The sequence below is a fragment of the Hyperoodon ampullatus genome, assembly GCF_949752795.1.
Source record: "Hyperoodon ampullatus genome assembly, chromosome: 10".
Classification (NCBI taxonomy): Eukaryota; Metazoa; Chordata; class Mammalia; order Artiodactyla; family Ziphiidae; genus Hyperoodon; species Hyperoodon ampullatus.
The window spans coordinates 68,269,132-68,295,699 of NC_136923.1; the positions used below are offsets into that span (position 1 = coordinate 68,269,132).

Here is a 26,568-nt window from a genome sequence, read left to right on the forward strand (position 1 = left end):
TTTTTGATATTCCCACTCGATATCATATCAAGTATATTGAAACATACCTGCTTCTCACATTAAGTATAGTTTTAATTATAAAACTTTTGGAAAGAATTTGCATAAATAATTTTGTGCTTGGGCATGAATTATGCATTTTGTTCACATGACTTAAACTTTATTGCATTGACATATAACTGTATAAAAGTTTAGCTGAGTTTCATTTGACTAGTTGGCATGATGTTACTTAGATAAACATTCATTGATTACAAAATAGAAGTTCGCCAGGGAACTCTAATGTTCAGCCAGGGTTGAGAACCATGGCATTGGTGTTTCTGTCTACCTTCTGAGCTGGAGCAGGGCTCTGTCATTAACCAACCATTATTTCATCTATTTTCCCAGGGAGAGAACTGCTGAAGACTCCAATTGGGTGAGCAAGGTATTCAAGAAGAACAAACAAAAGACAAGTGGCACCAGAAAAGGCTTCCCAAGACATCCACAATCCAAAAAACCAGGCAACAAAATGCAGTGAGCATGACTCATGTTTCTAATTCCACAGGGAGGAGCAGGTTTGGGAATGGTCTGCAGGAAGATTACAGGGGTAGTGAGGGAATGAATAAGGATAGGGATGTGGAGCTGGGCTTTGGGGTTGGACACACCCAACATAAAATCCCTGCTCTGCCACAGTCTCACCCGGTGAGTGCGCTTAGGACTCTTGGTCTTTCTGAGCCTCTATCTCCTGATCTGTAAAATAGGGCTAATGCCAGCTCATAAGGTTGTTGTGAGGGTTTAACGAGGTCAACTGTGTAAACTGTTTCACAGAGTGCAAGATGTGTAATAGCACTCAATAATTAGTAGATATTATGGTTATATAACTCCCAGAGGTTAACTAGCCACCTCTCAGCTTCTGAATAGAACTGCACTTAAAGAAGATGATTCTTTGGGACACTAGTCTACCATCTTCTCCATCTGCTAGCTTCCGGAATAAAGTTGTTATTCCTTGTCCTAGAAAAAAAAGAAAAGAACTGTACTTAAAAACCAAACAGGGGACTTCCCTGGTGGTCCAGTGGTTAAGAACTCGCCTTCCAATGCAGAGGAGACGGATTTGATCCCTGGTCAGGGAACTAAGATCCCACATGCCATGGGGCAACTAAGCCCATGAGCCGCAACTACTGAGCCTGCGTGCTCTAGAGCCCGTGCCACAACTAGAGAGAAGCCCACACACAACAACGAAAGATCCCGCATGCCTCAACAAAGACCCTGCGTGCTGCAACTAAGACCCGACGCAGCCAAATAAATAAATAAATATTAAACAAACAAACAAACAGGTGGGTACTCATGTGACTCAACAGGTAGAGTTCCTAACTGTTGCCAACCTACAGCTAACAGTCCTGACTGATGTAGGCCTGCTTCTTATATAGCTTTTGACTGTATTAGACTGTTGTTGATTTAATCAGTCAACCTTTACTGAGCACCTACTAAATGCCAAGCACTCTTCTGGGTTCTGGGGATATCAAAGATGAATTCAACTTGATCCCAAACTTTCAAGAATTTATCCCAAAGTTGAACTTCAGACCAAAGACAAGAGTAAAACCAACTAATTTGCCAAACTGTGAGCCCCATATAAACCAAGTCTTAATTTTTTTACTGAACCATAAAATTGTTTTTAAAGGCACATGCATATATACATACACACTCACAAATTCAAAATGCCAGCCTCAAACCCAAATCAAGCCAGGTATCATCTACAGTTATTTCACAGGACTATTGAAGTATTCTCTGAATGGAACAGACCTTGCTATTTAATTTGCTTCAAGCCTTAATTGGTTGGAAAAATTTCTAACTCTTTCTATGAGACATCCATTCCCGGGTGGGAGTCCCTGGGTAGGCACAGGGATGTATCAGGTAGATGAGGGTCAGAGGCTCACCCTGGCAGCCATAAGCCCACTGCAAAATCTGGGCAAGTAGGTACTTGGTGGGTGGTAGGAAGCAGTATTGTGGGGAGGAAATTCAGAGCTGCTGCAGGAAGTAGGGCAGACCTATGTGTCACTTTCTGGATTAAGGATGGGCAGCAAGGGTGTAGGACCCAGAGGGCAGTTGGTGGTTTCTGGGGTTTGTAGAATCACTGCTGCCTGGAATTAGTCTCACTCTGTTCCTTGGTCTCCATCCCCAAAACTTCCCTGAACTTTGAGTCTGGCTCTAGAAGCTCAGGGTCAGGTTTGGTCATGAGGATGTAGGCAGGTCTGCCATGGGTGTGGGGAAGCTTCCCTGCAGCTAGGAGTGCCCTCTGGAAGCCAGGTCCAGACTCCGGTGTTTGATTCTAGAGCCAGGCCTCTTCCCATACATCAGAGCATTGGGAACTGTGCAGTTCAGCCAGAGCTACCTTGGTTGATAAACTTCTAGGAATCAAGGTGCTTTATAAAGAAGCAGGCTGTGATAAAAAACAAACAAAACAACATTCATAAACTGTGGAAAACACTGTTGTCAGTGGGTCACACATCCTGTGTGCGGTGCTCCTTTATAGAACAAGTTATGAAACTACTTGGGGGCAATTTACCAATTGATTTTAAGCAATTCCGTGCTTTGAGTTCAAATACAAGGTTAGTGGGCAGGGAAAAAAAGTTTAAAAGTATTAGGCATAGAGAGGTGGGAGTGGTCCAGGAAGAGGAAAGGTCTGTTCACAAACTACAATCACAAGAGACATTGTCACATCCACAGGCTAGTCCTGTGTAAATTCCTGGTCCCCAGCTGATATCTCTCCCAGCAGAGGAAAGAGTTTAGAATAAAAGCTCAGGGTAAATCTCCCATACATTAATGTGTGTGCGTGCGTGCATGTGTGTGTGTGTATGTTTTAAATTAGAAGTTCAAATCCATACTCTGGTGTGGGTTGTATTAGTCAGTTATTGCTGCTATGATAATGCTGTATAACAAATGACCCTCTTCCCCCAAGATCTCAGTGGATTACAAAACAAACATTAATTTTTCTTCTCTTTCATAGGGCTATGAGTTGGCTGGGATAGCTCTGCTTAGGCTACAGGTTGGGGTCAAGTCTGCTCCCTGTCCCTTTTATTCCAGGACCAGCAATAATGCCAGATATGCCCTTCTCCTGGAGCATGGCTAGATATATGTATCAGCCTAGCTTTCCTCTGCTAGTCTTATCTCTTCTCAGTGGTCATCGGATTCAGGTTGTGTACTGACATCAAAGTAGAGAGACAGATTGAGAAGTTGAGAGACTGCCTACAGGCTACAAATGGAAAAGGAGGAGGTCCACCTTGCTGATTGCCACCCACATCCTTCTAATTGCTGCCAAGTCTGTCAGACTCCCCAGATTTCCACCATTAAAGAGCCCCTCCTTTGAGTTACTATGGAATCCCCCCTTATTCAAAGGTGAATTTAATAATGGCTAAAACTTACAGAGTAGTTATTATGTTCCAAGCACTGTGTCACAGAGAGGTTAAGTAACATGCCCAAAGTCACACAGTTGGTAGATGGCAGAGCCAGGATCTGAATCCAGATCATCTGTCACCAGAATCTTGATGTTGACCAAGTGGTACAGTCTCCTGGGGTAGAAGGAGCACTGGAGTGAGAATCTGAAGTCACAGAGTCTAGTCTAGTTCCTCCATTTGGACAGGAGAGGCCTGGAGGTGCACTTGGAAACATGGCAGGGGGTAGGTCAGGCTGGCTTATGTGCCATGCTAACGAGGTTGAACTTCACCTGTGTTACTGGGGAGTCATCATAGGATTTAAACAACAGAATGACACAGTCAGATTTGAAAATTATCCAAGAATGTGCAAGTCCACATCCCAACATTTCTCCAAGATGAGCTCTTCAGGTGTCTTCCTGCAGTTTCCCAGAGAGGGCAAGTGACTTGCCCAGGGTCACACAGCAGGTGGAGGAGAGCTTGGAAATCAGGACTTCCAATTGCCCCTTTTTGTCTCATTTCCCCTCACGTGTGCTTAACCTCAACTTCTCGCATCCAGGTCTGCTCCCTGCCCACTCGACTTCTCTCTGCTCTCCACTTCCGAGACAGTTTGGGTCACCTACAGACCTCATCCCAGCCGGATCAAGGAATACAGCTGCCCTGAGGTGTGGAACGCCCCAGCGTGTCCCTGGAGACCGGACACTGCCTCTTCTGTCCCAGGATACTGTGGTGATCTCTGAGCCCTGTTGCCCCAACTTCCTTTCTGCCCCCACCTGCTTCTTCCTGGTCACGGTCAGGGCCAACACTAGCCCATATAATGCCTTGTACACTGAGAAAACAGCACCCCTTCCTTGAGAACTTGACTGCCAGCTGCTTGAATGTTGTCATAATACACTGCTTTCATTTGAACAATTGACTGCCAACTGCTAGAAAGCTGTGTAAATGACATGTAAGTATGTCTGTGAAGTGCTTACCCTTTCATATTGGCAGTGTACCCTTGGGCAGTGTGCAGTCTGCACAAACTGTCCTCTGCACTCTGGAGGCCACTCCACTTCTTCCCTCTTCCTGCAAAACCAAATACCAACCAGACTTTGGCAAGTCGAATAATATTTCAAACACTCTTTTATCAGCTCCTGCTCTGCAAGTGGAATCCTCCTTTTGCAAAAGACCCTTGTATAATAAAGTGAACCCTCGAACTGGCTTTTGGTATAAATTGAGCTTTCCAATTTCCACGTATTAGCCTGGCTACTTGCTCAGGATGCCCAAGGCATATAAATCTGTGAGGAGTGTTCTCAGTGGAATTAAGGGGAGGGAAGTCATTGATTCGGGTCTTAGAAATGATGAATTTGTGTCCTTTTTCTAGGAAACTGTGAGCTGAGAGAGAAAACTTGAGCTGGAACGGGAGAGAACCTGACGGCCGCAAGGCCAAGGCTTCTCCCCGCTGCTCTCAGACGCCCTCCTCTCACCCCAGGCCTTTCGGGGATCTGCGTGCCACCCACTACCAAGCCTGTTGGTGTAGAGGGTCCTGCTTCCCCCAGGCAAGAGCCTTCTTGTTTAAACATCCTCCCAGCTTCCCTGCAGTCCTTCCACTACTCTGCTCTGGACAGACAGATGGACGTCAGCGCAGATGGGCACTGAAGAGCGAGCAGCACAGCCTCCTCCCAGCTGACTGGGATCTGGGTCTTCCTCCCAACCTAGCCTGAGTTCACTTCTTCAAGATCCTAGCCCCCCAGGATCTCATCCACAGGGCAAAACTGTTGGTGGTCAGGCAGAGCTGAGCCATGGACACTCTTTCCTGTTTCCTGTGGTGTCGAGACCACATCTTCTGTTGCTTGTTTTTTGTTCACACAGCGTAAAAAAGGCTTGACTTGGAACCAGTGGGCTCCACCTCAGCCACTCATGGAAGTCCCCAGGTGGGGCTCATCTGGCATGCAGCCTTTACAAGCTCCCGAGGGATTATGTGGTGCAGCTGGGTGGAGTGGGCAGCCCTGGCCTTCGCGGAGTCCTCCCATGGTTGTAGAGGAAACGGGAAGCTTTATGTCCCCTTCCCCCTGCTTTCCCAGCCCAAATGAGGGCAGACTCCATTGGCGCTTCACACCCAAGGGAAAATGGCCCACAAGAAAGACATCTTTGGGACTTCCCTGGTGGCGCAGTGATTAAGAACCTGCCTGCCAATGCAGGGGACGTGGGTTCAAGCCCTAGTCTGGGAAGATCCCACATGCCACCGAGCAACTAAGCCCGTGAGCCACAACTGCTGAGCCCGTGTGCTACAACTACTGAAGCCCATGTGCCTAGAGACTGTGTTCCGCAACAAAAGAAGCCACTGCAACGAGAAGCCCGCATGCCGCAACGAAGAGTAGCCCCTGCTCGCTGCAACTAGAGAAAGCCCGCACGCAGCAACGAAGACCAACGCAGCCAAATATAAATAAATAAATAAATAAATTTATTTAAAAAAAAAAAAAAAGAAAGGTGTCTTTAACCTCAATTTTTCCAGCCTGTCCAGAAAAGAAAAAAAAATAATAATAACTCACTTCTTCCCAGAGTGTGGATAACCTCTAGCTCCATCCAGACCCAGTAAGGAAGCCTGGGCTGCCCACAGGCCTCAGATGCATTTGCTTAACAATCCTAGAATGCTAACCCCGGTGGACTGGGTGGAAGACAGCCCTGAACTGTGGCCCTTGAGAAGGACACATGCAAATTTAACCCATGGTGGGTGGGAGGCTATGGCACAGAGGCCTGGGTGGAAGCTACATTTAACAGGACCATGTCAGGGAACAAGAGTCCACACAAGCCCCCTTCAGATGCTTCTACCTGGAGGAACCTAAGTGTACCTTTGAGAAGCCTGAGAAGAACCAGATCTCAGGTGTTCTTGTACCCTCTGCCTTCTCCAATTCTGGGGCCCAGACCAGTCAAGGGAAGCACCCGGGAGTTACGTGGAGCAGCCCTGCTGGCTGCAGTCCTTTTCCCCAGGAAGGTCTTGCTGTTTGCAGGTGACTATGTGCCCAGAGGCCCTGAGACATGTGAGCCAGGGGAGGGAGGATCTCAACCTTGTACAACTCAGGAACACTTATTCCCTGGTGTGCAAGGGAGGATTGAATATAATGTTAACTATTGTTTTAACTCAAAGCCTGTATTTAGGGCCCAGATGCTCTGAGGTAATTAGAGAATTGTTCTTGCATTAGTTCCAGGGTTGCCATAAAAAATACAGGATACCCTGTTAAATTTGAATTTTAGATAAACAGCGAATAATTACCTAGTGTAAGTGTGCCCCCAGCATTGCAATTATTTGTTGTATATCTGAAATTCAAATTTAACTGGGCCACCCACATTTTTCTTTGCTCAATTTGGCAACCCTAATAGTTCCTTTCTCCTTTTTATGCCTTAAAAAAGCAACAACAATAACAACAACAATGACACTAATGAGTTGTTTTTTGATGTGCCAGTCACTGTGCTTTGAAATCAGGAGGTGTCCCTGAGGCCAGAACACTTCCTGGTCTTCCAAACAAGCATATCTGAATGGCACCTACAGTGCAGCCAACTGAATAAAATATGTGTTAGACATAGATGCCCATCTGTTAAGTGCATGTGGACATTCTGGTGAGAGATTAAACAAAAATTTATTTTTAAAACTAGGACATTTAAAACCAACATCTGAAAAAAGTATCAACAGGCCTTCTACATGATGTAGGCATATTTTCAGCCCTGGTGGATCAAGAAAACACATGATAAAAAAAATAAGGGCACATAAGTTGGCACTACACACTGGGGTTGGCCCCAGAATGCAAAGGCCTTGATTCCCAGTCCAGTGCTCTGGACCAATGCCCGCTGAGGTAGCTCCTCCCCCATTTCCTCCCTAGCTCCCAGTTTAGAGATAGAACCACTGGTTGCACAATTCCAGTTGAGGACCAAGGCCTCCCAGAGAATACCTGGCAAAATTGCCTAGATGTCAGGAGTTTCCCCCATTCATTTATTTGGTCAGTACTTAAAGATTGCCTCCAGCTCTGTGGGGTGGGTATATTTAGCCACAGAGTGAAAGCACTTACTACCTCTCTTCAGAGAGACTTCAGCATAATAGAGCCAGAAGAGATCTGATGGGTCACTAATCCAGCCCAGAATCCAAGGTCTGGCGAGGAGAGGGAACATGGGATATGGACAGGGTCTTGCAGCAAGTTTGGGGCAGGTGAGCAGGGGGAGTCCTGGTCTCCTAACTCCCAGTCCAGTGCTATTTCCCCCCATGGCCTCTGCCTCCAGCTTTGTGGAGGAACATTTCTGCATTCTCCACTGAGATAAGCTCACAACGGTGCAAGGATGCAGAATGGCTGCCCACTCTTGTCTTCAGTCATGTCTGTGAAGCACTGGATTGGGACATCTTCAGGGTTTCCTGGCTAAAGCCGCCGATGTTTGGATAATTCAGGGAACTTGAGTGCAAAGCATAGCTTTCAATCTGGACTCTGGCTCTGAGGATTTGTGTCGTTCTGGGAGGAGAAAAAGAACACAGGCCTTAGCCATAGCCCAATTATGTATGGGTCCCACCCTGATAACAACAGACTTCTCATTAACCCACTAGCCCCCACCTCTGGGTCTTTGCTCACACAGTACCTCCTGCCTGCAGTGTCCTCCTGGTCCTTTCTCCCCATCTATAGCTTCTCCATCCTCCAAGGTCAAAATCAATGCCTGCTACTTCCTGGAAGGCTCCCGGAACCAACTTGCTTAATTGACCTCAGTTAGTGCTAATTTGGCATTTAATTGATATTTAATTTTGTCATCAGTAAACATTCTATACTTTTCCACTAGCAGAACCTTCCACAGGCTCTCATAGCATCTTGCACAGTTAGGCTCATAGGAAGCTCTGAATGTCTATTGGTTGAATAAATAAATGAATGAATGGCTAGTAAAACCAGAAGATGGAGTTAGGGCTACTGAGGATGTCAGAATTGATGTTTCTATAATATCTTTCACAAAGAACTCAGATCACTCCATCAGCTATTACCTAACACGCTTTAGAGGGCAAATTATCCCTATTCTCCAGGAGAAGACAGTGAGTCTGAGAAAAGAGAGGTCTAAGGTCACGACGAGTTTCCACTAGGAAAACCATTCGAATGATGAGGTACAAGTATCATGAAATAAGACCAGCTTTCTTGAGAGCCTTATCACATGGCTTCTAAAGGTAATTCCAGGAGGAGAAGACAAAGGGTTTGAGTGATGGTGACATCATTGCAATAAAGTTCTGGTTTCCCAGGGGACAATTTGGATATAGAAGTTCTGGTCCTATGTGTCCAACACCAATAGGACATTTCATTCCTTTAAAGCAGATCTTTGTGATTGTGAGTCTGTGGCCCCTCATGCCACATTGCCCTTTCTCACCTGCTGGTCCTCCCTGTATGGGAACTGGCTAAAACTCGGTCGCCTGTAGTGTAGGCCCGTGAGGCTGAGGACGGCTTGGTAATTGCTGCCAGCACATTTGTTAGCCAAACCAAAGACAAACGGGTAGGGTCTCTTGGGCTCCGTGGAGTGGGCCTCCTGGGTGCGCAGGGTAGCTACGAGCTTTCTGAGGGAAGAGTCTGAGAGCTTGTAAAAAAACTTCTTAAAGCTGGGGTGTTGCCTGATCTGGAAGCAGAAATGAAGGCAGGTCATCAGTGTTGGCCAGCAGGGACACGCCTCCCCACAGCATCTCCCTCCCCCCAACTCCATACAGCCAGGTTGGGTGCCTCATTGTCCCTGGGACAAGCATCCTTTGTTAAATTCATCCACCATCCCCAGCCTCTCAGAATCTGTTCTGCAAGGTACAGCTGCACCAGCAGAACAAAGTGGGGCAAAAAAAAGAAATGTAGGTCTTTGGATTCAGATAACAGATGCTTAAATAGCATTTCCGAGCTGTGTGACCTCTCATGTGTAAAATGGGGGTAATAATATGTGCCTCCCCAACACTGTCGTTGGGGGGAGGAGATTAAGTGAGATAGTTTAATGTTTTGTGCAAAGTGGATGTTGGATGAATTTTAGTTCCCACCCTAAGCCTCCTCCTCTTAATACCTAAATGTCTTAGGTTGAGTTCCCCCCCAGAGACAGACCCAGAGACCAGGACTTGGATGCAGCTCACTTATGTGGTAAGTGATCCTGGCAAACACAGATGGGGGAATGGAGACCTGGGGCAAGAATGGGAAGGCATCCCACTCAGGCTGGCAGCTGAGCCTAATCCCCTTGGGGCACTTGGGGAACCCTCGAAGAACACACACCACAGAGTTATCCCTCCAAGGGATAAGGGAGCTGGGGTATGTGTACACCAGCTCGCATCAGCCAGTGGTTGAGGGCTGCTCCTGGGGAGGTGGAGAGTGCTCATTCTGGCCTAACCTGTGGGTGGTAAATGGCTCTGGGGGCCAGTCCTCAGGCAAAGGGATGCAGGTACCGGCAGTTGGGAGCTGGGCCAGGTGCTCTGTGGTGGTAAAGAGAGGCACTAACAAGGTCAGCTACACTGATAACTCATCTCTGACTTGTGCTCACACCTAACTCCTCTTCATATGGGATCTGCATTTGTCTCTCCAAGTAGTCTGTGAGGTTTTCAAAGGCAGGGAACCTTATGTTACACGCTACCTAGCAAGGGAAGAAACTCTAATAAAAGTTTGAAAGAATTGGAGACCTTATAATTACTGCAGTGCGTGCCAAAACAGAGTGAAAGGCAGATAGCAGAGGACGACATCAGCGGGACTCAGGGAAGGAGGCTTCCTGGGAGGTGGCTCATGAACTGAACTTCAAGGAGGATTTGGACTGGGGGAGGTCCCGGCCGGCAGGGGGAGCCACATAGGTTTATATTATTTTTAAGTTAACATTGAGCTCATCTGCTATGTGTCTGGCATTTTCTATATATGCACTAACCTTGGCAAGTAGGTATTTATCCCCCATTTTGCAAAAGAGAATACAGAGGCTCATAGAGGTTAAGGGGCCTACCACGGTCACCCAGATGCAAAGATGGGGACTGAACTTGGGTCCAGTCCTTGTGGAGACTGAGCAATCCTCACCTGCTCCCCCAGCTGGCCATCCACCTCTTGGAGAAGGGCCACCAGCTTCTGGATGATCAGCTCCTCTAAGAAAAATAAAGAAGGATTGAGGGATTATTGACATGTTCTGTAATAACCCATCCATCGATTGCAGAAGTATTTTGTCTCTAAAACACAGTACACAGATTAGATATGAAGGGCAAAGAAAAATCTTCCCCTAAACTAGGGCTGGAGCATGTGAGCTTTGTTTTGGTTAGCTGTATAGAAATAGAAGGCAATTCGGCCTGCCGATCCTCACCTGTCACCACATTCAGCTCCATTCTGACAGATGGGGAAACTGAGACCTTATCCAGGCTACAGAGTAGTCAGGAATGGGAGCTAGGACCAGGAACAACCCATCAGAATGTAGGGAGGGCAAATGTCATGGCTACTGATGCAACAGGAACTGATGCAACCATCAGCCTGGGCTATAAACAGCAAAGTGCAGGTGGCTGCTTGCACCAAGAGTTAATTGTAAATACTCAGGACATTTGTGGACCTGTTGTTATAAACTGTCAGCAGCTTGAAATTGGCCGTGGTGGGAATTTTATACCACAGAAATCTGCAAATGCTACAAATCAGGGCTTCCCCCAATCCCCCCACCCTTACCCAGAGTTTGTTTGCCAGTGCACCACTGGTTATGAGACCCAGAGCAAGACAGGAATTTTATATGAAACATTCAGGCAAAGCAATGGCATGTGGTGGGGGTGAAATTACATCCCACAGAATGGACAGGTATTCTCTACCTGAAGAAGGTTGTCCACCTGCAACTCTGCCCCACCAGCGCCTGTTCAAAGGCCAACCCTGTCTCCTCTCTGCCCTTCTAGAGTCTCCTGGGGTACTTGTCAGCTGTCTTCCCAGTTCGCTACTAGGATTCAGGCTGTGAAATCCATGCAAAAGGGAAGCCCCGGGGCAGCTGTCCCAGGAGAGAGCAGGGTGGCACTAACTAGATTCATTTGCTCCATCTGACTGAGGTCCTGCTTCAGGCTTGTGGCTTCTGGCCTGGGAGGGTGCTTCTGAGGATCCAACTGGCCCCCCTTCTGCAGGTGAGGACTCCTGGAACTCCAGATCCTCCGGATCTGAGGGCAAAGAGGAGTTGGTATGAGTATGTTTGCACCTGTCTCAAATCCACCAGCACATCGCTGAACCCAGGTTCTGACAAGAAGCTGTCCAAAGGCTCTGGCTCGAGAAGGGTCCTGGTTTCCCAGCCTCCTTGGGAACCCCCAGCCCCACTGGACCTGCCTCAGAGGACTTCACAGTGCTTTTTGTGCCTCCAGAAATCTCATTCTTTCTTCCAACCACCCCCTTTGCCTCCTCATGGTCTGGGAGGAAAACAAGCAGACCTACCAACAGGTCCCACCAAGTGAGCCCACTTCCCCTTTAACTCTGTGAGCCTTTGCCGAGTCACTTAGCCTGTCTGAACCTCAATTTCTCCATCTGTCAAATGGGAGTAACAGGACTGACCTCACAGTGTTGTGAGTGGGGGTGTTAAATGAGATAATATGTGTGAACGTGGCAGGCAGCAGGCACTCTGTAAATGTCAGGAGAATTGTTGTACACCAGTGGTCCTCATAGTTCGGTGTATTGAAAAAACAGAGGCCCAGACCATATCCTACTTTATCTAACCTGGGTTTCTGTTTTTCTCTGAGCTTTCCAGGTGATTCTGATGCATGTATCTGAGGAACAGATGCACTGCTCTCATACCACATTTGTTTTTAGGTGTTTATGGTGGGGGGGAGGGAAGGTGTGTGTTATAGGGGTGGGTCCTGGCAGCAACCGGCCCCTTTCTCCTCTGCACAGCCCTCCCACACCTCCCCGCTCTGCTCAGAGCAGAGAGTGAAAGTCAAGACTGCACGGGACACCAAGCAGCTGGCCGACCCTACCCTGGAGAAGCCTAGGGCCCAGAGGCAGCCTCTGTTACCATGGCAACCCCAGGCCTGCTCACCAGGGTTGCTGGATGTAGAGGGCCGATGGCCACCAACACACAGGGGCAGAAAGCTGGGCCTCTTTGGTGGCCGGGAGTCTGGGCTGGCAGCACCTGCAGCACCCCCTCTTTTGGGCTCCTTGAAGCCATGTTTCTTATAAGAAAAGGCTTTTCTGAAACTGGACTTTTTCTCTTGTGATTTCTTCCTGGAGGTTGGGGCCAGGTTTCCTACAGCCACTTCTGGCTCCTGGACTTGAAGTTGCTGTGGGGGAGATAAGAGAAACTGAGTCAGGGTCCCTTACTTTGAGGAGGTTACAAGTGAGCGGAGAAGAGAGACCATCGCCTGAAACAAACAGACCCACTATGGACCAGAGGGTGTGGCCAGGGGAGAAGGGTGATTGGTGCTCAGAGCTGGGGAAACAAGTACAGCCTGCAGCGGTCAGAGGAGGCCCTGGGAAGGAGAGACCGGAGCCAGGCTGTGGCAAGATGTAGAATTGGGAGGGGGGCAGGGAAGTTATTGTGCCAGGTAAGGGTAGGGGTGTCCATAGTGAAGGTCAGGGTCTACATGGGGAATGTCTTCCTCACCTTGTCTCCCCCCTGCTCCTCTGCATCTCGGAGTAGGTCAATGATCTTCTGGATAAATTCTAAAAAAGAACAAAGTGGTTGCTCACACTTGAGTGTTGAGAAAAGCTTTTCTATGGCCAGTCTTCATTTCCTAAGGCCCAATGGCTCCCTGGATGATTCTCACAGGTCTCCAGGGTGGGGTGCTAATGAGCTTGCCTTTAAGGTTGTCTCAGGCCCAACCCATGGGGACCACAGATTCCTCAGAGGTAACCTTTGGGCAGAGCTGGCTTCACGGGAACATATTCACTTATTCATTCACCACTGAGAAAGGGCCTAGATGTGCCTTGTTAGGTGCAGGAAACAGCTGAGGCCCCTGCCTCCAGGAGAAGGTGTCTCAAGACCATAAGGAAAGGCCTGGTCCCCACAAGTCCCCTCACCCCGCTCTTTCCACTTCTTCTAGGTAGAACAAGGGCCCTTCTCAATTCCCCTTCAAGGCACATTTTCTGTGAAAAGCAAACAAGGCAGAATGGGGGAGGTAGGGGAAGCGGATCTTCAGACACACAGAACTGACAGTGATTATATGATCTTAGGCTCGGCTCTGCCAATGATAAAATAATAATAATAGTGATGGCAGCTACCATTGGTTCAGCTTCTCTCCTAAGGCCCCTACCCCCTTTCCTATCCTCTTTACTTCTCCTGAGGCTATGTTCTCAAGCTGGGCTACATGACAACAACACTAATAGTCACAATAAATGGCAGCTGACATTTATTAGCTGCTCATGGGTACTGCTCTAAATGCATTATCATCATTAATACATTTAGAACCTCCAACAACTCTAGAGAGTAGGTCCTATTATTACCCCCATTTTACAGATGAGGAAACTGAGACCAGAGATGAAGTAGCTTGTCCAAGATCACACAGCTGGAGAGGTCAGAGCCCAAATTTGAATCCAGGCCCAAAGATCGTACCATCTATCGAGCCCCTTGCCATGGGCCGATGCTTTCCTTGTATCGCCTATGTTGGCCTCACCAAGGAGGGTGTTATCACTGTTGTGGTTTTACAGCTGAGGCTCAGACAGAGTAACAGCAGCCTGGCTCGGGGCCTGTGCTCTGGACCCTGAGCTGCCTCCCCAGCCTGCTTCACTCAGAGGCAGGTAAGGACAGGTCACTGCCTCTCTCTGGTTCAGTTTCTCTTCTGCAAGTAGAGGGGTCAGACCAGACATCTTCCAAGGGGCCTCTGAGAAAAGGAGAGAGGGTACTGACTGAATTCCGAGGCTCTGTCCAGCTGCAGGTCCTCTTCGGGTCCCCGGCTTCCTGCTGGGTTGGAAAGCTCGAAGGGACTTGGATCCCCACTGCCTGTAGACAGAGCCTCTTGGACTTCAGGTTCTTCCACACCTGAGAAGCAAGAGGAAATGGTGAGTGAGCTTCATCAGTCTGAGGGTGTTAACTAATGCACAGAAGTCAGCAGAGACTCCAAAGTGCACTCCGTGGCTAGTGCATGCAAAGGCCTTGCTGGGGTGGCGGGGAGCTGCTGGACAGGGCCGTGGCTCTGATGTACTGAAGACCAAGCTCCCTCATCCCTTTGCACTTCCATACAGCTGCCTTTCCTGGGCTTTGCTCCCTTCTCCTCCCTCCCCTGGAGACCTCATCCCTCCACCATCTTGACTTGATCCATGAATTGGAGAGTAAATGCCTGATGCCCTGGCACGAATTAAACTCATCACAGCCAGGATCCCCCTACATGAAAATATCTCCCCTTGTGGCCTGAAATCCCACCACGGGGGATCCACTCTTTGGTGTTAAACACTGCCTTCTCCTTTTTAAAGTATACATTCTTCTGGCCAAGATGACCTGCTGGGCTGTTCCTCCCTGACACCCATGCTGACCCTTTCTCCCTGTAGCTCTGGCTCCATCACTGATGGGCCATGTGACCACAAACACATTGTTTTACCTCCCTAAGCCTCAGTTCCCTCGTCTGTGAAATGAGGATAATAAGATGTAATTCATAAAATGAGGACTGATTGCATATAGATACACAGCAGGGAAGTGTCTCATTTTACAGGCAAGGAGATTGAAGCACAGAGATGGAGCCCAGAACCCAGGTCTCCTGCCTCCCCGGCTCCAGTTCCTTCCTGCACATGCTACCCTCTGCCAAGGTGTGGAAGCTGAGGCTACAGAGAGATGAGGATAGTTGGGGGAAATCCCTGAACACAATTTCCACTAGGGGCTTAGCTGAGTTGCCTACACAGTGAGGCTTCGTGCGTGGAGGTATCCCTTTCGCCCTCCCCACACTGCTCAGGGCAGAGCAAAAGTCAGAACTGGGATGGCAGCTCTGAAAATGGCCAATGCAAGCCTTGGGGAAGGTTCCAGCGCAGTAGGCAGCTGCAGTGTTGCTGTGGTAACTGTGAGCCTGCTCACCTGGGCTGCTGGAGCTGGAGGGCCGATGGCCACCAACACACAGGGGCAGAAAGCTGGGCCTCTTGGGCGGCCGGGACTCTGGGCTGGAAACATCTGCAGCCCGTGCTCTCTTGGAGTCCTCAGAACCATGTTTCTTATGAGAAAAGGCTTTCATGAGACTAGACTTTCTCTCTTGGGATTTCTTCCTGAAGACTGGTGCTGGGTTTTGAGGCGCCACCTCCGGCTGAGGGGCTTGACGCTGCTGTGGGGGAGATGAGAGAAACTGAGTCAGGCCCCTGACCTTGAGGAGAGGGGAAAGCTCCCCAAGAAGCAACTGAAGAACAACCAAGGGCTTCAGGGTGGCCCCAGGCAAGGGAGGTGACAGAGCCTGGAACAGGGGAGCACTGAGGCTCAGAAGGACAGGTGGGGCTCGAGCAAGGAGGAGGAGGGGAAGGCAGCAGGCCCCTGGGCTTCTGTGCAGACAGTTTGCCCCTCACCTCTTCTTCCCACTGGTCTCCCACTTTTTGGAGAAGTTCCACTATCTTCTGGATGACGGTATCCTCTGGAAGAAAACAAATGCACCCAGTTAATCTTTCTAGATGTACAGAGAATTCTTTCTAATGACTGTCTTGGAGTTCTGAGACCAACTTGGGCCTTCAGGGTCCTCTTAAGACAACTCCTTTAGCACGGAAGGTGGGGTGTGGAAGAAGCACCACATTTCAGGGGCTGGTCCTTCTGAGAGAGGCTTGGAAGATCCACAGGCGAAGGGTACTAGGCCAAAGCATGAAATTTTATGCAGGCAGTTTCAAGTCAGTCCTTCAAGCATTCAACTTGTGCCCCATGATTTCCTTTGAACGTTGCAGACCTGTGCGTATCTACTTGGGGTTTGACAAGCTGTGTGACCTTGGGTAAGTCTCTTAATCTCTCTGGGCCTTCATCTCTTCCTCTGTGAAGTGTGGATCATAATCCCCATCCTGGTCCCCTCAGAAGGCTCTCAGGCCATCAAATGAGAGACTGTGCTTGGAAATACTTTGCAAGGCTAATGTTGATCCAACCTACAAAATTCCAGCAGGGGAAATGATGGAGACCAGGCCAAACTAAGCTGGACAGAGGCATTCCAGCAGGCATGACACAGGTAGCCTGCCCCGTTGGTGCCCCAACTACACTGCCAAGGCTTTACAGAGAAGCCCAAACAACATAAATGGTTTTATTTGATATTTCAGTTGACCTACCCAAAGACAGTGTGCCCAAAGGAGCCTCTGCTTAGTTGCCAGCTGATCAGTTTACACAAAAGAAGGTGCAAACAAGATTCCCTCTTCCCAGGCTATCTGCAGGTTTTTTCACCCCTCTCTTCTCTCTCATTTCTAAATCCTGTTAGGCTTTTGTACTTTGACTCAGTCTACCAGACAACTCCCTCTCATGTGAGAAGACAATTATCCTGCAAAATAACCAATTAAATGCCTTTTCGCTATTCTTTGACAGATGCATAGCTTCTCCATTTCATATCATTTAAAATATGCCCATTCTTGGGACTTCGTTGGTGGCGCAGTGGTTAAGAATCCACCTGCCAATGCAGGGGACACAGGTTTGAGCCCTGGTCCGGGAAGATCCCACATGCTGCGGAGCAACTAAGCCCGTGAGCCACAACTACTGAGTCTGTGTTCTAGAACCTGTGAGCCACAAGTACTGAGCCCACGTGCCACAACTACTGAAGCCCATGCACCTAGAGCCAGTGTTCTGCAACAAGAGAAGCCATCGCAATGAGAAGCCGGCAAACCGCAACAAAGAGTAGCCCCCGCTCGCCTCAACTAGAGGAAGCTCACGCACAGCAACGAAGACCCAACACAGCCAAAAATAAGTAAATAAATTAATTCATTTAAAAAATAAATAAATAAAATATAAAATAAAATATGCCCATTCTTTGTAGGGAATTAGATTAATACAGCATTATTTCTTTTATTAGGGACAATAACAAGACTATGGTTGTGTATGAGACTGTTCTTATTTCTTGCAGATATGTATGTGCTTAAGATTTAAGGTTGAAGCATCATTTTACTTAAAATTGTTCAGCAACAAAATTATACACACACGAAGCAAATATTGCCAACTGTTAACAATTGTGAGTATATGAGTGTGCATAGAACTACTCTTTCCACTCTTCTCTATATTTAAATATATATGTGTATATATGTGTATGTATATATATGTATATATTCCTTCTATAAGTTTAAAATGACTAAAAAAAAAAAGTCCCATGCCCAACACACAAGGCAGGAGTATTTGCCAGCAGCCAGTCTAATTCCTGAGACTCCCTTCTGTGAAACTCTAATGTAAATGTGACCAGAAGCACCAGAATGGGCGAGATCAGCACACACAATTTTTTTTTTTTTCCTTTTTTGCGGTACGCGGGCCTTTCACTGTTGTGGCCTCTCCCGTTGTGGACCACAGGCTCCGGACGCGCAGGCTCAGCGGCCATGGCTCATGGGCCTAGCTGCTCCGCAGCATGTGGGATCTTCCTGGACCAGGGCACGAACCCGTGTCCCCTTCATCGGCAGGCGGACTCTCAACCACTGCACCACCAGGGAAGCCCAGCACACACATTTTGAGAGGTCTAAGCATCCAAGGTCTAAGCAGGCATCGGGAGCATTCCACCTCATTTGCTAACAGCTGCCCCAGCTGCAGGCAAAGAGGGCACTAAGAAGATTCTGACTCACTGTCAGGCTTTCCAAACTCCTCTTCCCCCTGGTGACCTGTGGCTTGGGAAGAAACCTTCCCGACTCCAGCACCTCCACCTTCAAGGAGCAAGAACTGGCGGAGGTCAGAAACTTCCCCTCCTGTCATAAAGATGAAACCAAGTGAGTGGGGCAGTGTGTGGGTGTCAGTGACATTCTTCCAACTTTGTTAATCAACACAATAAAACAGCATAGAATTCACAGCAGGACAGGGACTGCTGGAGCAGCTCTAGGCTTAACCAAAAAAAAATCAGAAACCCACCAAGGTTTCCATTTGAAAAGAGGCTGCCTCTACCCAGACATCCTTCCCCCCACCCCCAACATATCTTGGATCTTCCTTGCGTCCCTTCTCCCCCATTAAAAACATGGTGAGTTTTGAGTCCTATAGTGCAAAGCTTCATCTTCCTCCAGCAGCCTGTGGAACATTCAACTCCAGGACGCTAAGCGTCAGAAAAGGAAGGCACCTTGGGGAACAGCTCCTTCATTTTACAAATGAGAATCAAAGGTTCCAGAGAGGGACAGCAACTTGCTCAAGGTCACACAGCAAGTTTATTCCTGATGGAGCCAAGTCTAGAACCTGTACCCCAGAAGCCAGCTGTTTCTATTTCCCTGTCATCCACCCCCAGTCCTCACATGTAGACTAGTGTTGGAGGGTAGGGCTTCCCTCCTTGATTCCCCTCTGTCTTCCTATTTCTCCCTGGTCCGTGCTCCTCAATCCAGAGTACTTAACAATAACATTTGCCACTTATGAAGCACTTCCCATGTGTCAGCTCTGGGCCATGGCCACCCCCCGAGATGGCAACTGTTATAATATCCATTGTATCAAGGGGGAAAAAAATGGAGGCTCAGAGAGGAAAGTCGCCAGCCCCAGGTCACACAGCCAGCGAGTGGTGGAACTGGGGTTTGACCTCAAGTTCTCAGCCACGGCGCTGCTCTGCCTCAGAGAAGTGGCGCTGGACTTCCCTGGTGGCACGGTGGTTAAGAAACCGCCTGCCAATGCAGGGGGACACAGGTTCATGCCCTGGTCCGGGAAGATACCACATGCCGCGGAGCAACTAAGCCCGTGCGCCACAACTACTGAGCCTGCACTCTAGAGCCCATGAGCCACAACTACTGAGCCCACGAGCCACAACTACTGAAGCCCATGTGCCTAGAGCCCGTGCTCTGCAACAAGAGAAGCCACCACAATGAGAAGCCCTCGCACCCCAATGAAGAGTAGCCCCCGCTCGCTGCAACTAGAGAAAGCTCTCGCTCAGCAACAAAGACCCAATGCAGCCCAAAATAAATGATAATAAATAAAATAAATATTTTAAAAATCTTATTAAAAAAAAAAAAAGAAGTGGTGTTTTTCCTGATAGTGGCCCTACCTTCCAAGTCCCCCTCTGAGCAGCCAGCTCAGAGTACCCTAGCCCTTGGGGTGGGGGATGGTGGCTGTGGGGTTACCATAGAAACGGGCATGGTCTGCTCACCCCCAGCTGCTGGGCCCAGATCAGCCTCCTCGCAGCATGAGGCACCAGCCATCTTGGCCTCCTGCCCTTTGGCCTCCTGATCTCGGATCCCCTTGGTTTCCTCAGCACCATGTTTCTTGTGACCGTGTTTCTTGCGGCTGGCCTTCTTGCTGTGGGCTTTCTTCCTGGGAGCTGGCTCGCCCGGTGTCTCGGGGGTTTCTGCGGGCTCGGGGAAGCCCTCCTTCCCCTTGGCCCTCTTGTTGGTCTTTTCCTTAGGTTCCTCAGGGCCCATCCCAAATAAGAAGTTCATCATGTTCCTCAGCCACCCCTGCTGGGCCCGACACTGGGCCTTGTCCTTCTTGGTGTCCTGCGGAGGCCTCTGCTCACTGGGGAGAAACTCCCTGGTCTCCTCCGGGCTGAGGGCTGCAGCCGTGGTGCCCTGAGCCTCCGCAGACTGAGCTGGGCTCTTGGGACATCTGGCCCCATCGCTGGCTGTCCGGCGCAGCATCCTCCCGAAGGGGCTGGTGGGCCGTGAAATGCACCGGCAGTCCCACAACTCTGAATCCTTCTGGGGGTTCTGCAGCCTGTCCAGAGACCTGGCTCTCCTCCCTGACAGAAGCTTCCTTGGGCCCCGCGGCGGCTCCATTGCACTGCAACCAAAACAGACAACTCCCTTAGAAGAGGCCTCGGAGTCTGCCTGGTGGGCTAGCAGCGTTGACCCATGTGCCCAACCCACCTACCCTTACTGTGAGTACTATTAGCTCTCGAAGCTGTTGTCTCATTTAAATTCCTCAGCATCCCTGGGAGGAAGGGCTACCCTTGTGCCATTTCCCAGAGGAGGAAGCTGATCCACAGGGGGTCATGCCCCAGGTCTCACAGCTAGTCCCCCAGAGCCTCCAGGAGGAACACAGCCCTGCCAACACCTTGATTCTAGTCCATTGAGACTGATTTTGGACTTTTTTTTTTTGGCTGCACTGCACAGCTTGCAGGATATTAGTACCCTGACCAGGGATGGAACCCCGGCCCCTGCAGTGGAAGTGTGGAGTCCTAACTACCAGATGGCCAGGGAATTCCCTGAATTTGGACTTCTGACCTCCAGAACTGTAAGAGAATTGATTCATGTTATTCCAGAGCCACAAAGTTTGTGGTATTTTGTGACAGCAACAATAGGAAATGAATACAGCTGGAGCCAGAGGCCACGTCCTGCCCCTTGGGACTGTGGGCAGCTCCTGCAGCTTTTCTGGCCCAGTGTCTTCATCTGAAATGTGCCTAAGACCTACCTGTCTATCTCACAGGCCGTTAAGAATATTTCACAAGACAGCTCAGTAAACGGCAATTCTGTTTTTCCAATTGCTCAGGTCCAACATTTGAAGTCATCCCTAACTCCTTTCTCTCTCTCACTCCCCACGTCTGATCCATCAGCAGAGGCTGTTGGCTCCACTTTCAAAGCACACCCCGGGGCTTCCCTGGTGCCACAGAGGTTAAGAATCTGCCTGCCAATGCAGGGGACACAGGTTTGAGCCATGGTCCGGGAAGATCCCACATGCTGCGGAGCAACTAAGCCCGTGCGCAACAACTACTAAGCCTGCGCTCTAGAGCTCACGTGCCACAACTACTGAAGCCCACGCTCCACAGCAAGAGAAGCCACTGCAATGAGAAGCCCGCGCACTGCAACAAAGAGCAGCCCTCGCTCGCCACAACTAGAGAAAGGCCATGCACAGCAACGAAGACCCAACGCAGCCAAAAATAAATAAATTAATTAACTAAATCTTTTAAAAAAGCACGCCCGGCCGCGAACCACATCTCCCCTCCTCCTCCACCACCATCCAGTCTAGGCCCCATCTCTGCTCACCTGGACTATTGCAGTCACGTCCTAACCGATCTCCCTGCTCTACCCTTGTCCTCCTTACAGTAACTTCTCCCCTCAGCAGCCATGGGAGCTTTTACAAATTAAGTCAGAGCCTGTCACTCTCCTGTCTCCAATGGCTCAAAGTCTAAGTCCTTACAATGGCCAGCAAAGCCCCACTGACCCGGCCCCATCACCTCTCCCGTCCCCTCCCACTCACTTACTCACTCCACCCCCCTCATGCAGCCCTGCTTGCTGTCCCTCAGGCTGCTCCACCTTGGGTCTTCACCCTGGCTGTTCCCTCTTTCTAGACCACCTTACAGTTTATTCCCTCACTTCCTTCAGGGCTCTGCTCAAATGTCACCTTCCCATAGGGGCCCTCCCATTGCACCCCCATTAGCACACCATCTCCCCCTTTACCGCACCCCCAATGTTAGGCAATATCATATCTTTCTGTGTTTAGTGGTTTATTGTCTGAGCCCCTCTCCCTCCCCTTTGTCTGTTTTGCTAGGTCTTGTATCCTGAGTACCTAGAATGATGTACTTATTAAACAAAGGAATAAATGTATAACAAACATTTAGTAAACTGAACAATACCTAAGGATGTGTAGTTAACATACAATAAATGAATTTGTACCAGTTCCATCTTAAAGCAGCCGGGGCCCTTCCGTTGTCCATCTAGAATGAAGCAGCTGCCCATGGAAGACAAAAGAACCACCTCCTCCTGGGCAGCTTTTTAAGTAGGCTGGGGTGTGGGCAGCTCACTTGATTTGTGTGTCTTTAATCTGAAACACCTGGGGCTTTCCAATTTTTCCAGAGTTGTTCAGAAACCCTTTGCCCAAGGGCTTCCCTGGTGGCACAGTGGTTGAGAGTCCGCCTGCCGATGCAGGGGACACGGGTTCGTGCCCCGGTCTGGGAAGATCCCACATGCCACGGAGCGGCTGGGCCCGTGAGCCATGGCCTCTGGGCCTGCGCGTCCGGAGCCTGTGCTCCGCAATGGGAGAGGCCACAGCAGTGGGGGGCCCGTGTACCGCTAAAAAAATTAAAAAATACTAAAAAAAAAAAAAAAAAAAAGAAACCCTTTGCCCTTTGGTGGAAGTTAAAAGAAAAATAAAGTATGTTTTGAACCTCAGTCCTGAGCTCCCAGAGATTCCTATGGAGTTTAGATTTATGGATTGCCTACTCTAATCTGTAATTATAGCCTCATCACACATTTACTATTATTTAGTGTATTAAGTATTTATGTATTATGTATTCATAGCGTATCTTCTGTGTTTACCAACTGATTCATTACTTTAAAACGTACTCTATTACTATGTCCCGCTTAGAGGCAAAAATAAGAACCTATAATTATGATTTCAGATGTGTAGGGATCCATGTGAATGTGAGGAAGATACATAAATAGAGGGAAGAAAAGGCACAGGGACATAACAGAGAGATTTGAAGGTGACAGTAACAGTCAAGGATGCCTTTCTTCCTTCTAACATGGGTCTTGGGAGGAAGGGTAGGGAGGATGGCTAGAGGCCAGTGGGTACCGCCGGCACTGCGGAGTGTCCACACATGGACAGTCTTGGAGGAAATGAGAAAACGAAGAAGCAGGCAATCTGGAAGGCTTTATTTGTTGTTTAATGTTCCTTAAAGGAATACTTGAGTTACATGAAAACTTTTAGCAACACACATCTCTAATTTATCTGGAAATTGACTAATGTTCTTGAAAGCCTCAGAGGCTGCCTTATTGTTGTGCTTCCAAAATGTGGCGTTAAGTGGGATAAGAAAAGAAATCATAGAAGAAAATATTTTGCTTTCTTCTCATTAATTTCTTTCAACAAACCTTTAATAGGCACCCACTATGTACCAGGAAGTTTGCTCGGTGCTAGGGAACAAGATGCAGGTTGTGCCCTCAAAGAGAATGTTCAGTTCTTCACATGGGTGGGAGTGGAGGTGTTAGTAGGTGGTGATGACAGTAATGCTCTATTTCCCTGATAGCTACTCTCTCTCTTTATTATTTTTAATTTTATTTTTATTATTATTTTTGGCCATGCTCTGTGAGGCATGCAGGATTCACGCCCCCTGCAGTGGAAGGGTGAAGTCTTAACCACTGGACCGCCAGGGAAGTCCTTACTCTCTCTCTTTAGTAGCACGGGGTCTTAAGAGAAGATAAGTTTAGGTCAAAGATCTATTTGATTTTAAGATCCAAGTAAGCTGATCCAGAAATATTCACTAAGGGAATTCCCTGGTGGTCCAGTGGTTAGGGCTCCACGTTTCACAGCCAAGGCCACAGGTTTGATCCCTGGTGGGGGAAGTAAGATCTCACAAGCCCCACAGCTAGAAAAAGAAAAAGAAAAAGAAAAAGAAAAGAAAGAGAGAGAGAGAGAAAGGAAAGAAGGAAAGAAAGAAAGAGAAAGAGAGAGAAAGAAAGAAAGAGAGAAAGAGAGAGAGAAAGAAAGAAAGAAAGGAAGGAAGAAAGGAAGGAAGAAAATAAAAGAAAGAAATATTCACTGAATGATGTCAGGGTTCTCTTTGCTTGCTCCGTATGTTCCTGTGATCAGGGCAAATTGGATGAGGTTGGCAGAGAAGCTGTTCAGTAAGAGAACCACCAAACCAGCCCCTTTTCTTCCTGTGCTAACTTGGCTCGAGGGGGCCCACCGCAATGAGGGCACAGCATCCTTCCCCAGCTAATGAGAAAAGAGGTGCAGTAATTTCTTAAAAAACTGTCATTGCTATGGAAACAGTTTTCACCATTGCTGATGGTTGCAGCATCCTCCTACTGCATTCAAAGGACACGTTGCTACTTCTAATCAGAGCATCAGTACAATTCCACCTGGCAATGGTTTTCTTTTGTGATGTTTTTTCAAGAAAACTGCCTTGTTTTGGCCACCCCCTGGAACAACAGTGCCCTGAGCCCAGGGGAAGGTGAAGGAGGAGCAACCCCCAGCCCAGAGGCAGGGAGAGGCAGTGTGGGTGATGTGTGACCTTGGCCATCCAAGAGTGTTTCCCCAGTGAAGAGAAACTTCAGAATCTCCCAAGGCCTCCTACCCTAATCCAGTGACCTCTTCCCATTCCTCATCCTCCCTCAAGGTGCTGCAGTGTTTGATACCTCGTGCTCTTACTTCTTCCTGCAACTCTTTCCTCTCTGGGAAGCTGTGACAGAGCTCAGACCCACTCTCCTCCTACCCCCCTGGCCGCTCCTCCTCTATAATGTTCCAAAGATTCTGTCTTCCAACACTAAGCACAGAATTGAGAGAGTGTGGCTGACCTAGGAGGGCAAACCTACCCTCCCCCAGGGAGACACCCTGGAAGATCTTCTGTGGGGCAGACGTGTCCTCAGACATTTAAAGCCTCTAAGCCTGAGAAGATGGTGTTTTAATATTACCCCCCCAACACACGCCATACATACACATGCCCACAAATTCTATGTGTGCTGAAATTAAATCTTTCCAGACTTTCTGATTGTAAAACTCTGCCTATCTAGAATTCATCAAAGCAAGTCTTTCTTTTTCCTTCTTCTGTTTTCTTGTTTTGTGCCCCTGCTTTGCCTGGGACTTCACCCAAGTTCTGCCTGCCTGTCAGGAAATCCCACCCTGTCTGGTCCATGCTTCCAGACAGTAACCCTGAGACAGCAGCAGACCATAGCTGCATGGAAACCCAGCTGCTCTTGTAAACTTGCTGATTGCCTTGGCAGAAAGTGTATTTCAGGGCGAAGTCCGAGTCTGCTCAGAAATACCCAAATGATCTGCAGATCACAGGACTTCTGGTAAGACATGACGTATACCGGTGATGTGTTTAAAAGTATCAACAGCAAAACACCAAAGAAAGTTCACAGAGCTGACCTTAAGTTACTGTGGAGTGGAGAGTTTGCCAATTTTTCCCAAGCATGCTGCTATTTTGGGTTTATTTTCTAAATTATACCCTGACCTCATCTGTACACCATTCTCTAAATCACGCACCTGTCGTGTTACTTTGTAACTGCTCTGGTACCATTTCCTAGAGGAATTTAGCCGCTTCCCTTCTCCCCCCGCTGGACTTCACACAATAGATACTCAATAAACAGATGGTTACTCCGAGGGGGAGTGGGTGTGGACCCAGAGTCACACCACAGACACTCATTGCTGTAGACTGAATGTTTGTGTCCCTCTCAGATTCATATGTTGAAACCTAATCCCCAGTGCGATGGTAGTAGGAGGTGGGGCCTTTGGGATAATCAAGTCATTTGAGCAGAGCCCTCATGAAAGGGATTAGTGCCCTTATAAAAGAGACCCCAAAGTGCTCTCTTGCCACTTCCACCACGTGAGGTCACGGAGAGACCTGGTCTTTGAACCAGGAAGCTCTCACCAGACACCAAATCTGTCGGTGCCTGAGTCTTGGACTTCCAGCCTCCAGAACTGTAAGAAATAAATTTCTGTTGTTTATAAGCCACCCAGTCTATGATAGTTTGTGATTGCAGCCCAAACGGGCTAAGACAGTCATGTGACTCAGCAACATGCTCATGTATGCCGTAAACTTACAAGGATTCACAATACCCTGGAATTCCCCTTACTCCAAGTGTAAAGGAAATAATTATCTGAGTATTTATTTGCTGAATGCCCTTTCTGTCTAGATCCATGTTCCACAGAAAGGGCCCAAGCCTGCCTGGTTTCTGCTGTGTCCACACTGCCTAGGAGGCTCTCAGTGTTTGTGGAAAAAATATACAATACACAGATATGTGCTCACCAGCCACATGACACCCAGCACCTCCTTCATCTTCATGATCTCAATTCAACTTGGCCACAGCCCTGGCAATGGGCGAGGCTGGCAGTGGGGGATTAAGGCTCTGCTGACTAAGAGACTTGACCAGGGTCCTACAGCCTGGAAGGGGAGAGAGCTGGGGCTTGAATCCACTTCTCTGGATTCTAAATTCTTTCTCCCACACTGAGAGACCTCCCATAAGCACACACACACACACACACACACACACTTAGAGGTGAGCAAATCTGCTATTTCACACTGACAGAGATAACCCACGTCCACACACGTGCCTGCCATGACCTGTACCCGTGGAGTCAGACATTCACGTCTGCCCAGGTATTGAAATCTGTGTGCCAGAGGCAAAGATTGTAAACAATCTTTGCGGGGCTCACAGACTCTTGGCTGGAAGCCAGTCAATGGGCTGGAGGGTCAAGGGCTGACCCTGAGCTCACGTTTACTTTTCATCGACACAGATGAGCCCATGGACACTTAGAACCCCAA

General features: G+C 48.5%; 2 protein-coding genes across 3 annotated transcripts in view; one reads left to right on the forward strand and one right to left on the reverse strand.

The window, feature by feature from the left end:
• The window catches only part of PNPLA1 (patatin like domain 1, omega-hydroxyceramide transacylase), a gene marked incomplete at both ends in the record, with an annotated part of 43,522 nt that extends 37,121 nt beyond the window's left edge, over positions 1 to 6,401 (forward strand). The window contains 3 exons of one of the 2 annotated variants that reach the window (XM_079712751.1): positions 382 to 507; positions 3,961 to 4,066; positions 4,765 to 6,401. In XM_079712751.1, the coding sequence (XP_079568877.1) occupies positions 382 to 507; positions 3,961 to 4,066; positions 4,765 to 4,779 (247 nt within the window). The remainder of the gene's footprint in view (positions 1 to 381; positions 508 to 3,960; positions 4,067 to 4,764) is intronic. The other variant, XM_079712752.1, reaches the window with a different exon arrangement.
• A 1,439-nt stretch (positions 6,402 to 7,840) lies between these two features.
• BNIP5 (BCL2 interacting protein 5) lies at positions 7,841 to 20,146 on the reverse strand (the record flags this gene model as incomplete). The annotated part of the gene is made up of 10 exons (XM_079712636.1): positions 19,519 to 20,146; positions 15,815 to 15,879; positions 15,339 to 15,579; positions 14,184 to 14,315; positions 12,942 to 13,000; positions 12,378 to 12,618; positions 11,380 to 11,511; positions 10,415 to 10,479; positions 8,766 to 9,008; positions 7,841 to 7,876 (listed from the first exon to the last, which is right to left on the reverse strand). The coding sequence occupies exons 1-10, from the start codon at positions 20,141 to 20,143 to the stop codon at positions 7,841 to 7,843; spliced, it is 1,839 nt and encodes a 612-aa protein (XP_079568762.1). The 5' UTR covers positions 20,144 to 20,146.
• Positions 20,147 to 26,568: the final 6,422 nt, after the last annotated feature.